The sequence below is a fragment of the Sinocyclocheilus rhinocerous genome, unplaced genomic scaffold (assembly GCF_001515625.1).
Source record: "Sinocyclocheilus rhinocerous isolate Xijiao unplaced genomic scaffold, SAMN03320098_v1.1 scaffold934, whole genome shotgun sequence".
Taxonomy (NCBI): domain Eukaryota; kingdom Metazoa; phylum Chordata; class Actinopteri; order Cypriniformes; family Cyprinidae; genus Sinocyclocheilus; species Sinocyclocheilus rhinocerous.
In genome coordinates, this window is record NW_015658752.1 from 96,280 (window position 1) to 110,179 (window position 13,900).

At 37.1% G+C, this 13,900-nt stretch overlaps 1 protein-coding gene across 4 annotated transcripts in view; it reads right to left on the reverse strand.

The window, feature by feature from the left end:
* LOC107722911 (RNA-binding motif, single-stranded-interacting protein 1-like) overlaps window positions 1-13,900 on the reverse strand; it is a 73,814-nt gene that overhangs the window by 46,935 nt on the left and 12,979 nt on the right. For 2 of the 4 annotated variants that reach the window (XM_016531408.1, XM_016531409.1), the window contains exon 2: window positions 822-1,000. In XM_016531408.1, the coding sequence (XP_016386894.1) occupies window positions 822-1,000 (179 nt within the window). Of the gene's footprint in view, window positions 1-821; window positions 1,001-12,459; window positions 12,779-13,490; window positions 13,810-13,900 lie in introns of those variants that run through there. The other 2 variants (XM_016531411.1, XM_016531410.1) reach the window with 2 other exon arrangements.

The window sequence follows — 13,900 nt, forward strand, 5'->3', positions numbered from 1 at the left end:
TGGTTAATCGTTACATCCCTACTCAGAACAGATTTGGAGAAATGTATCGTTATATCACTTGCTCACCAATGAATCCTCTGCAGTGAATGGGTGCCGTCAGAATGAGAGTCCAAACAGCTGATAAAAACATCACAATAATCTACAAGTAATTCACAAAATTCCATAAGTGAAAAGCTGCATGTTTGTAAGACTCACTTCACTTCAAACCATTGCTTATGGCTAAAATACGAGTCCATAATCCATAATATTGTTTTCTCCAGTGAAAAAGTCATCTCTTCTGAATCAGGAGAGAAATATGCACAGATCAAGCACCGTTTACAAGCCAGAATGGTTCAAAACAAATATGTAGGTGGATTTTGATGTGAGAGGATAACAGGAGATGGACTTTTTCACTGGATTAACCAATATTATGGATTATGGAGTCTTTTAGCCAGAAGCAATGGTTTAAAGTTAAATGGATTGGTTTCTTACAAACACAAAGCTTTTGGCTTCTCAAGATGTTAATTAATGGTCTGGAGTGGTGTGGATCACTTGTGGATTATTGTGATGTTTTATCAGCTGTTTGGACTCTCATTCTGACGGCACCCATTCACTGCAGAGGATCCACTGGTGAGCAAGTGATGCAATGCTACATTTCTCCAAATCTGATGAAGAAACAAACTCATCTACATTTTGGATACATTTGGGTGAGTACATTTTCAGCAAATTTTTATTTTTGGGTGAACTGTTCCTTTTATTTATTTATATATTTCGGTACTCTTAAGCGAGGCCTTCTGACAGTATTCAATCTTAATATTTGGCCAATATAAGGAGGTACTCACGGCTGGCAGAGCTTGACCAGGTCATGGTCGGTGGTGGTTGGTGGTAAACCACGAATGTAGAGGTTCGTTTTACTGAGCTGCTCCCAGCCGGCTGTGCTGCTGCTGCTGCTGTGATTGGTGCTGCTGTTGGTTCCAGGACTGGGCGGAGCCATCGGGTGGGAGGCGGGGCCAACAGGAGGCTAGAGGGAAGGACACAAAACAAACTGCGGTCAGAGTGGAACAAGGTCAAAGCAAACAGGGAAGCAAAAAGTAAACATTGGTAAAAGAAGCCATAAGCAAGTATACTGGACAGAAAAAAACAGACTACTAATCCAGAAAGCAGATGACTCTTCACCAGTAACAGTGGGACGTTTGACCAAGATCCATCATGAGCAATTTTACATCACAGTATATTAAATATATAAATCACAATATACGTATTTTGCTCAAAATTAAATGAAAATACATGCCTCAATTTATTAAACATTTCCTTAAATGTTAAACAGATCGCAATATAGCCTAAATCACAATGTACAGTATATGCTTTGCTTGAAATTAAATGAAAAACATGCCTCATTTTAATAAATATTTTCTCAAATATTATGAAAATCCAATGCAAAATAACAAAATATGTAAAATAGCTTAAATGCATAACAATTGAAATGCATGCAAAATACATGTTTTTTAATTGAAATCCAATTTGAAAATATGCCTAATTTTAATAAACATTTCCCAAACTTTTGCAGAAAATCAAATCCAAAATAAAATGTATAAAACAGCTGAAATATGTATGTTAAAATACTTCATCATAGGGCTGCACAATTAATCGAATTTCTAATCGTGATTACAATTACGTAATCGTTCAAAATGGCAATTAATCGTTTAAAGTCCACTTATGTTATTCTGCGTGCTCAAGATGTGTTTTTTTCTTTCTACAGGTTATCGTAAGAGTTTTTTCATTGTTTTAATTTTAGTTTTAATATAACATTATAATACCATGCATATTTTTTATTTTTTTATCATTTAAAGAAGAAACCAAACCAATGTATATATGACATTTGAGGCTTGAATTTCTAATCGTGATTACAATTACGTAATCGTTCAAAATGGCAATTAATCGTTTAAAGTCCACTTATGTTATTCTGGGTGCTCAAGATGTGTTTTTTTCTTTCTACAGGTTATCGTAAGAGTTTTTTCATTGTTTTAATTTTAGTTTTAATATAACATTATAATACCATGCATATTTTTTATTTTTTTATCATTTAAAGAAGAAACCAAACCAATGTATATATGACATTTGAGGCTTAGTACTATAGAAAAGCAATAAAAGTTTTTCAGTTAGAGTGTTTTCAGCTTCTTTAAATTGTGATAATCGTAATTAATAATCACAATTACAATTTCAAAGGAGTAAATCAACAATTATGATTTTTGTCATAATCGTGCAGCCCTACTTCATCAGTAATTTTACATCACAATAAATTAAAGATATATAATCACAATATATGTTTGCTTAAAATGTAATTAAAAATATGCCTCATTTTAATAAACAGTTTCCTACATTTTGAACAGAATCAAACGAAAAACAATGAAATGTGTAAAATAGCTGAAATGTGTAATTATTTGATGTTAAAATACTTAGTCATTTTAAATTACAGTAAATTAAATGCATATAATCACAATGTGTTTTGCTCGAAATTCAATTAAACAAACTTTTTACAAAATATTAATCACAATAAATGTGTTTTAACTTAAATTCAAATGACAAACGTGCCTCAATCTAACAAATATTTCCCAAATTATGAACAGATCACAAAATAAATCACAACATACATGTTTTTCTTGAATTCAGTTTTAAAAATATGCCTAATTTTAATAAACATTTCCCCAAATTTTGTAGAAAATCAAACACAAAATGTATAAAACAGCTCAAATGTGTTTCAAAATACTTTCTCAGTAAATACTTCTTAATTTTAAAAAACAATTTCCTACATTTTGAACAGAATCAAATACAAAATGTGTAAAATAGCTCAAATGTGTTTTAGTCATCATTACTGAAAACCACACATGATTCCCAAAACATCAATTCACACCCATGAGCCCAGCTGCATAACAAGAGACACATTTACATTTGTTAGTGAACCGCTGAGACTCTGGTGACACACCTTGTGAAACTGGGATTGTCCCAGGTAAACCGGGACGTCTGGTCACCCTATTATGAGATGAGATTATGAGTTATCAGATGAACAAGAGTGCCAAACCTTCTTCTTAAACCGTTTCTGCGCATTTTAATGCAAACTCAAGTGTAGAAATGTAAAAATGTTAGCAGTCTAGGCCAATTAACAACCCTAACAAAGAGCAACTCCAAATCTACTCAGCAAGAACAAACACCAAACATCAGCTTTATCTGAGGACTTATGCAGAAAATAGAATAATGTGAGCAAAACAGGAAAGCAGAGTGGTAGCTCTGATAAATCTGGACCTAAAGGAAGTGTGTTTATTGGGAATTTATAGCCTCCTCACAACAGGATTCACTTTTGATTCAAAGAATCATGATCTAAATCCAAAACAATTCTTGATACATTTCAAAGTTTCAGCAAGAGTGCATGGATCAAAAAACTTTGGCAAGGGAAGATATCTTATGCACACATTTTGTAAAGATTGCAAAACATGTCAAATATAAAATATGTCTGTTCTGACCCACCAACAGAGTACGTTTCGTTTTGCATATGCTTTTCAATAACCATAATTATTAATAATTAATTTTATGAATAACACCCTTTGGGTTTCAGTTTTTGGCCAAATGAAAATGGCAATTTTGGTTCCGGTAAAAAAATAATTTCAATGCATCATTACAAATAAGTGTTGCTTTTACAAATTCTACAACCCTTCAAAAAAATCTGCAAAAACAAACACTTTATCTGAGAACTTATACAGAAAACAGAAGAATAAAAGCATTTTTAGGCCCCTCACAGCTGGATTTGAAACAATTCTTGATACATTTCAAATTTTCAGCAACAGTGCATGCATACAAATTAGGGCTGTGCGATTAATCGAAATCGAATCGAAATCGCGATTTGAGACGTTGCGATTTCCTAATCGCAAAGCCTGCGATGTGGACGCGATATTACTCTGTTCCAGAGCATATGCATGACTGCCAGCCTTCAATTTGATATTTTCCCCCACATCGCACAGCCCTAATACAAATCTTTGGCAAGTTAATGTACGATCTTTCCCTCCACCCCTATAGTGTACAGGATCTGTTTCCTGAACCTCCTCCGCTCTGATGCTACACTGCTCGTGTTTGTCAGTGCGAGGATGAGTATCTGGCAGTGCTGTGATCCATATCTGCAGTGCAGTCTCTTCTTCTTCAGAAAGCAGTTGTCAGCATAAAGTGGGTCCACAGGGGCCAGAAGCTCTGACCTAGGAGCACGGCTGACGGAGAGGACGCTTCAGGAATCTAAAGGAAGTGAATGCGGCACGGGAGGCCGAGGGGTGAGCGCTGAACATTTCTATGTGCTGAACCCTTTTGTTAAAGCTTTGTTCTTAAGACGAGCTTGATATGCAACAGAACTAAAGCCATTCGTTTGATCTCAATGCAGGTGAATCCTGCTTGTTTTATAGAATTGAACATAGGTAGATCTGCAACAACTTCAAGAAGATCAATCATTATACATATGGTAAAAACTCATTCTAATTTGCACGCACAAAGAGCCTATCTGCATTTTATGTCATTTTGGGATGGGTTGAATTTTGCAAAACGCTACACCGTTTGAGCTAGAGACTTACAATTTCAGAAAGAAGTCTCATTTCTCACGGGAAACAAATATGCCTCAAGGACTCGTGTGTTATGAAATCAAAATATTCTCAGTATTTCACATTAGAGGTAAAACCTTTAAAAACGATTTTCTCTTCTTTACACATCATTGTTGGATATATCTTTTATGCACATTTTAAACGGATTTGTTGAGAAAAATATACTCCTTTTATTTTACATGATATTCCAATGCTGTGAATATCATAGGAACTTCACGTTTTCACTTGTCCCACGAACATGTCACCTTTCCATCCACAAGAACCAAACTGCAACTCTATGAGGAACTGATAATAATAACCATTTCCTGAAGGGATGACCACCAGCCTAAAATCATCCACTTGAGTCTTTCTCAATCAGAAGTTTTAATAAAACTGATGCAATACCGAAAGATTATTTTTTTTCAGAGCAAAAGAGAAGGAATATGAACCAACTAAAAAAAAAAGTCAACACAAAATACTCAAGCTCTAGAACCAAACTGCAACTCTATGAGGAACTGATAATAATAACCATTATTATGACCACCAGAAAAAGCCTAAAATCATCCACTTGAGTCTTTCTCAATCAGAAGTTTTAATAAAACTGATGCAATACCGAAAGATTATTTTTTTTCAGAGCAAAAGAGAAGGAATATGAACCAACTAAAAAAAAAAGTCAACACAAAATACTCAAGCTCTGTCAGGTATGAAAGAGTCTGATAAATTGTACAATGACTATTTTGGATGGATCTCTCAAATGGAAACACCCAAGCTCCACTGCTACAAACATCAAGTAAATGTCACGCCGATCCATACCAAACTTTTGTCTAATCAGAACAGCTTAAAGGTCCCCTGAAGTGACTTGAAACACGCAGCGTTATTCTATGTGGTGACGTAATTTCAACTGAAACAGGAAGAGAGGGCGGGACATATCGAGCAGACCCGCCCCCTTTTTAAAATAGCCAATAGCATTTTGCTTATATCTGCTCGGGCCAGAGCCGTAAAGCCGCATTTGACAGCCACAGTCTAATACAGGGGTGGCGAACTCCAGTCCTGGAGAGCCGCAGCCCTGCAGAGTTCAGCTCCAACCCTAATTAAAACTCACCTGCCTGTAGCTTCCTAGTAACCGTTCAGACCTTGATTAGCTTGTTCAGGTGTGTTTGATTAGGGTTGAAGCAAAACTCTGCAGGGGTTCGCCACCCCTGGTCTAATAGATTACCCCCTAGATTCAATATGAAACTCTTAGTAAAACAAAATAGTGGTCATAATCATTCTGAGGCTGTGTAGTTGTAAAGTTTTTAATATATGCCGACTCGCGCATATGATCCGCTCCGTGCGAGCCAAAGTCCGGATCAGACTGTGTGCGCTGACACGGTTCGCGTGAAACAACGTGAAACCAGACCTCATTTGCACCAATCGAAAACATATTTAGTTCCCTATCGCCTACATTGTGCACTTCGAGCCATTCAGCGTACAGGAAACACTACACTGTGAACAAGTGACCGGTCTCAGCTGGCGCTTCAGCGTCTATTTATAGTGCAGGGGGCGGGTGCTTCGGCTTTTAGAGAGCATTTGATTGGTCAGAAGATTTGATGAGAAGATAAAGTACGATGTGACGTCAAAAAAAATCGTTGAGCCGTTTTGGCGGAAGTGACGGAACTGCAAGCTTTGAATGCTTATATCTTATAAATGCGAATTTTGTCACTGTTTTGGAGCACACTGCCTTATAGATAACCTTAAGACTAACATATTGATACTAACACCCAAAAAACTTTAAACTTTTTGATTTCATGGGGACTTTAAACCCAAAATGCGAGGCCAACGGCATTGAAAATCGTCGGGAATTTCTGAACGGGCTGCAGATCTGTTGAGGTCAATGCTTTGCTGGCGCTATAAAAGAGTTCTTGTGTGGTAAAGACATCACTTCCGTCCTGTTTGTATGGACACAGATGTTCTGAGCTGCGGAGGTCTCAAGTGCCCTAGCAGTTCAACTGTGATTACCCCTCTTTTGTGGAAGTAACAAGGAGAAGGAAGCGTTCGGAATCTCTGGTATGCAGCAGTGACACAGTTCACTGGACGAGATCCAGAGAGAGGAAAACTGTCCTCCAGTGTTCCCATCCTGCCTTTTACGCAACTTCTGAACCACCATAAAACTAACAGAAAGTTCATTGTGAAAATACATTCCATTTGTTTTATATGGTAGTGCACATGATATTATTTCACATGTCACATGGACTCATCATCTTTCCATCAACAAGGATCTAATCTGAAGGCATAACCTTGTTCTGAAGGTACATTGAAAATCTGGTGTTGGATTTACTTGGAAAGAGTTTTCACTCAGAAATTGCTAGTAAAATAATAACAAAGAAACGGCACATAACACACTGAATTAATTGAAATTAGAACGACTGAGATAGTATATTTATAGTTCCAGTAATCTTTGGAAACTTTTTTACAGCCATTAATCTTCCACTTCTGTCTTTATCTGCAGTCCTGAGACCCATTTAAACTCACTAATAAATTTAGTGCAATAAAATAGAGGCAATATTTGATGCAAGAGGTGTATACAATAATCTTAGCATGATTATTCATTGCATGTTATATAGGTATCATTATGATTCAAAATAAATTGTATATATAATTCAGTCAAGTTTCTAAAGAAATAAACATGTAATATGACTTGGCTTAGCGGAGGAAACCCATTCCACAAACCAGTTTTAAAAAATGTTCTGCTTTATGCAATTTATATGCAAATTCAAGATTTTCATTTGAGAGTAAAGGGCTCTAAATCGAGTTCAATACTCATATAATATCATATTAACATTGTTTGTACTTCATATGAGGCGTATAAGTCAAATTAAATATTGGGAATAGTGCCATGGGTTTGTTTAGATGAATATTATTTTATATTATGCTGTCACTGAGCATTGCTGTTTACATCTATTACTTTGACTCACATTTAAAAGAACAATTCACCCCAAAATTACAATATTTTCATAATTTACTCACTTCTAACCCCTTTAGACTTTGTATTATCTTCTTTCTTCCATGATAAAAGTATGATTTATGTGCAACATTTAGTTTTTTGAAGTCATGTGATAGCTGAAATGTAATATTTCCCATCAATATATAAGCTACTATTGTAGTTTTTCCATGGTTTTTTTTTTTTTTTTTGGTGTGTGTGTCTTTTTTAGGAGTGTGACAATATAAATCACCATCCATTTTCATGATTATGGAAAACAGAAGCATGGACATTCTTCTGTCATGTTTCACAGAAAAAAGAAAGTCATACAGGTTTAGATGGACATGAGGGAGAGTAAGTGATGACTACTTTTAATTTTAGCCTGAACGATCGCTTTAATTCCCATACAAAAGCAGAGACAGCAGTGAAAATGCTCAAGATTGGCAGGTGCTGAAAACCACAGACCTGAGCTCCATGAAATCCAGTAGTGCTGAACAAAATATCATTTCATTAAAGGTCTACACAACAAAGACAGTATTTATGGGTCAGAACAGAGTCAATGTCCTATTGAAATGGCCTGGCAACCCTTTGGCTGCTCTTTCTGCTATTGTCCGATGCAGCTGCGTAAAGACGTGAACACACGACTGGATAAATAAGACAAGCTTGAGTTTAAAAAGTCAGCGGTGGATTATTAAAGGTCACTAAATCTGCCTTGATATGGATTCCCCCAACACTGTGCTGATACTAAACATTTAACAGGGTGATAAAGGCCTCTATCAGTTATGTGTGGTGACTTCTGAAATTAGACAGCAAAGTCTCATGGTTTGACATGGTTTCTGGTTTAAAGGCATAAGGAACAACTTTACACATTTAACAAGCAACCCATACTATGCATTTTAATCCATGATTAAGTTACATCCCAGCTGTTTCTGAAAGCCATTTCTGCAATGTTTCCTGAAAATGTCTTTTTTTAAATGTTTCACATAACATAAGGGAACATTCCATCACTATCATTCTGCTAATGTTACTTTTGAACATTCTCGTAGTAACATTTAAAAACACAAAAACTAAAATGTGACCCTGGAGCACAAAAGCAGTCTTAAGTCGCTGGGTATAATTGTAGCAAAAGCCAAAAATACATTGTATGGGTCAAACTTATCGATTTTTCTTTTATGCCAAAAATCATTAGGATATTAAGTGAAGATCATGTTCCATGAAGATATTTTGTAAATTTCCTACTGTAAATATATAAAAACGTAATTTTTGATTAGTAAAATGCTTTGCTAAGAACTTAATTTGGACAACTTTAAAGGCGATTTTCTCAGTATTTAGATTTTTTTTTTGCACCCTCAGATTCCAGATTTTCAAATAGTTGTATCTCGAACAAATATTGTCCTATCATAACAAACTATACATCAATGGAAAGCTTATTTAAATCTCGAAAAATTGACCATTATGACTGGTTTTGTGCTCCAGGGTCACAAATGTTTCGAAAAAAACATTCCATTAATGATATATAAATAACAATTTGTGCTCATTTTTTGAGAACATTATTAAAGATCTTTGAACAAACATTCTATTCATGTTACTTAAGAACGTTTCTTCATAACTTTGAGAGAACCCTGCTAGAACATTCGGAGAACATTCCCTGTTTGCTAGGATCAAAGTTAATCAAGATTTCTTCGAGTTTTTATGCACTTCTTGCATTGCTTCAAAATAATTTAATACAAGAATGCAGTAACAAGCACATTCGGTCACTTTTAGCCTGTATTCCTCCATTCACACCACACTAATTACATTCTCTCACGCTAATGTGAACATAACGAGCTAAAGAAGGCAAGAGAGATGATTTACGTGTTAGTGTCACAGTGAAAAATGAGTACTTAAAACACTTTCGAAACATTGGTTTTGCTTTATTCGTGTACTACTTTTTACTGCATTATTGTAGTTTATTTTTTGGAGCATTTGACATGACTTGGTTTTAATAATCCGTATGTTAATATAAACGTTAATAAATGCATAGTACTGGGTGCTTAATGATTTCCCTCCATCATTCTGGAGATCATATTCTCATCCGATTTTTTTCTGAGAAGTCACTGCCTCCCTGTCCTCGGAGAAAACGCCCCCGATTTCTATTTTAGATGAAAATAAACTCGTCATCCTGTAAAGCACAATGAATGCTATTAGTCAAGTGTTCTGAGAGGATACGCTGGAAAACGGCACAGTTAGTCACGTTGCCGGTCAAGCGGGAAGTCCTTGAAGCGTGCTAATCTCTTTAAACGCTCACAAAATGAATAGTTTAACGGCATCACATTTGGACAGCCCAAACTGCACTTCATGCCACATGAGATTAGTTTGTTGAATTTTTCCAATCAGAACAAAAGCTGTGCAACATTTCCATTTATTTCAAACGCATAAACATTCATTATATTGAACAACATGCACTTTCCAAGAAAACAGCAAGTCTGTTTTTCGACTTCAGGACAGACCTCAAAAACAAAACAAGACAGCTCATCTGATCTTTGCATTGGAACAGCCGTGCAAACAGGAAATGAGGCACAAACACGGCCTACAAGTGGACAAAGAACATCTTTGAGGACGAGAAGCCAGTGTTTCCCCTCTGCCCCGACTGAAACCCATACATTTCCAGAGTGGAATGGGCTTTTCTCAGGAACTCAAAGCCTGTTTGTATCTCGCATCTGTTTGACTATTCAGCTCTGTGGGGAGAGACTGGCTTCTTATCAGAGCACCGCAGACCTAGTCAGCCCATCATATCCGTGCTGGAAATACACTGAACTTCCAGTAACCGCCCTCACCCTGTGAGAGATGCTGCTAAACGTCCTATGAATATATATGCATAATTCTCTTGAGTGACTACCAAACCCTTCCTCTTCCTCTTCCACCCCCCTCGCCTTCCTCTTCTATCAAGAAGTCAATCTCTTAGCATGCTGCTGATAAATCAAATTTCATCATTAGGCGACGCGCTATAAGCGTGCCATTCGCAACATGCGGATCATCAAGGCTTTCGCAGATGCTACAGGTCGAAACAGCGACACTATCTAATCCCATCATGATGCGCTGATATGACAAGGTCACCTAAACCCGTCTAAACCAACCTCAGAGTCACCTGTAAAAGAGTGAATCGCGTGGAAACACCAGCAGGTCATATCTGACCCCAAAATCATATAAAAAAAAATACTGCATTTAAATCATTGAATGCAGACACTACTTTGCAGCTCCTTTATAATTCCTATTATACTTATGTGTGATATATAAATTCTATGTTAATGTTTTAATGCATTATTGTGGGAAAAAACAAATGCTAGCATGAAATATAAATGTCATTGCTTTTTGGCATTAAAGTAATGAGAATTTGAGAGGGAAATGTGCATAATTGTCATGAAAATTTGTGATTTTCTTTATGCTTTATGTGTGACTTTGGCATGTTCGCTTACATGTTTCACGCAAAAGACTTTAAAACCAAACATATAACCATGGGGGTCATAATTAAATTCAAATGATGATTTTTACCCGTTTACAATTATGCAACATCCTCGCTGTGTGCCCAGAATTTGCAAAAAATCATCCATAACATATGGATGAATCTTGTACGTTCTCGTCATTACAACTTGTCGTTTTCTTTATGCACAATCTAAAAATACAATGACTTTGGAATGATGATTTTACTGGTTTACAATTATGTAACATTCTCACTATTTGGCCAGAATTTGGAAAAATCATCCAGGCGGCTGAATAAATTTTCCACCAAATGTTTCCATCTTGTATGTTCTCATCATTAAAATTTGTAATTTTCTATATGCAAACAAGGCTGAAATACAACTTGGATCTGTTCTTTTACATGATTTATAACTGCACAAATAACCATGAGAACCACAGGCAAAGTCAAATAAGATTTTTACCCGTTTACAATTATGCAAGGTTCTCACTGCGCTGCCAGAATTTGCAAAAATCATCCACAACAACCGATGGATGAATAATCTTTCACCAACTGTTTCTATATCGTACATTCTCATTAAAATGTTCTTAATGCAAAATCTAAAAATAAGACTGAAATATGACTTGGACACGTTCAATTATAGCTTTCAACCAAAAGACTGCATTACCACACTGTAAAGAGCAAATAACCATGAGGGCCACAATTAAAGTCAAATATGATTTTCACCTGGGTATGATTATGCAACATTCTCACACAACATTTAAAGATCATCCTCAGCAACTGATGGATGAAAAAATTTCCAGCAAATGTTTCTGCAGGTAGCGCATGTGAAATGCATGCATGGAGTGAGATTAGAGAAGGCTTTAATGAAGAGTGTCATATGAGAGGGCGCATTAATTCAACGCTGTGACTTTTGACCATTACAGCACAGTAAAGTAGATTAACCACTGAAACCGAACACTCCATCAGAAGAACAGAGAGGCAGGGCTGTGAATGTATTTTCCCATCAGAGGAAAATGCAGTGACGTGCATGAGACACGTAAAAACCTGATCAAATAGAGGCCTATTTTTAAACTGGTGGGACGGGTTTGATCGGGAGGGGGGAAAGGTGTGATAAAATTGTGAATGAGAGCCGGTGCCATAACACAACAAAATGAAACGCTAGCACAACAAAAACACACCCATCGGAGGGGAGCGTTTGATTGGAAGGGAACCAATGACAGCTATTCTTTATGGATTAGTTTCATGGAAGTGCTGCTTTTGGACACAAGGAGTCTTTCATCCTGCGATCATCACTGGAACGTTCCATTTTCTGTTATTATTACAAGAAAGTGCAAATAATAGTTTCCACAAACATATTAGCACAGATCATTCTGAATTATGACTTTAAAACCCCACTTTAGAGAACAAATATCCATGAGGGCCACAATTAAAGTCAAAGACGGTTTTACCTGTTTACGATTATGCGATGTCCTCACTGTGTGGCCAGAATTTGCAAAAATCATCCTCAACAACCAAATATCCACCGACGGATGAATAAATTTCTACCAAATGCTTCTATCTCGTACGTTCTCGTGTATCCAGGAGGGTAAAGTTGTATCTGTGGCTCTATAAACCATAGAGAGCGAGCAGCGCTGTCATAGAGTCTCACTTTGACGTATCTTTAAGACCGAATCGTTGCGGGGGAGAAATAATAGGTGTTGCAGAAGGGTGAGCAGCATATATCCCACGGACACTCGCTGTAGTCGGCTTGCCCAGCCTGTCTGTTTCGCTCAGTTCATTGATCTGCGGTGACTTCTCCACAGAACTACACCTCCCACTATGGAAGAAACTACTGCGCTCTGTTTAGAGGGGGGGTGTGAAATGCATGCATGGAGTGAGATTAGAGAAGGCTTTAATGAAGAGTGTCATATGAGAGGGCGCATTAATTCAACGCTGTGACTTTTGACCATTACAGCACAGTAAAGTAGATTAACCACTGAAACCGAACACTCCATCAGAAGAACAGAGAGGCAGGGCTGTGAATGTATTTTCCCATCAGAGGAAAATGCAGTGACGTGCATGAGACACGTAAAAACCTGATCAAATAGAGGCCTATTTTTAAACTGGTGGGACGGGTTTGATCGGGAGGGGGGAAAGGTGTGATAAAATTGTGAATGAGAGCCGGTGCCATAACACAACAAAATGAAACGCTAGCACAACAAAAACACACCCATCGGAGGGGAGCGTTTGATTGGAAGGGAACCAATGACAGCTATTCTTTATGGATTAATTTCATGGAAGTGCTGCTTTTGGACACAAGTAGTCTTTCATCCGTCGATCATCACTGGAACGTTCCATTTTCTGTTATTATTACAAGAAAGTGCAAATAATAGTTTCCACAAACATATTAGCACAGATCATTCTGAATTATGACTTTAAAACCCCACTTTAGAGAACAAATATCCATGAGGGCCACAATTAAAGTCAAAGACGGTTTTACCTGTTTACGATTATGCGATGTCCTCACTGTGTGGCCAGAATTTGCAAAAATCATCCTCAACAACCAAATATCCACCGACGGATGAATAAATTTCTACCAAATGCTTCTATCTCGTACGTTCTCGTGTATCCAGGAGGGTAAAGTTGTATCTGTGGCTCTATAAACCATAGAGAGCGAGCAGCGCTGTCATAGAGTCTCACTTTGACGTATCTTTAAGACCGAATCGTTGCGGGGGAGAAATAATAGGTGTTGCAGAAGGGTGAGCAGCATATATCCCACGGACACTCGCTGTAGTCGGCTTGCCCAGCCTGTCTGTTTCGCTCAGTTCATTGATCTGCGGTGACTTCTCCACAGAACTACACCTCCCACTATGGAAGAAACCACTGGGCTCTGTTTAGAGGGGGGACGTG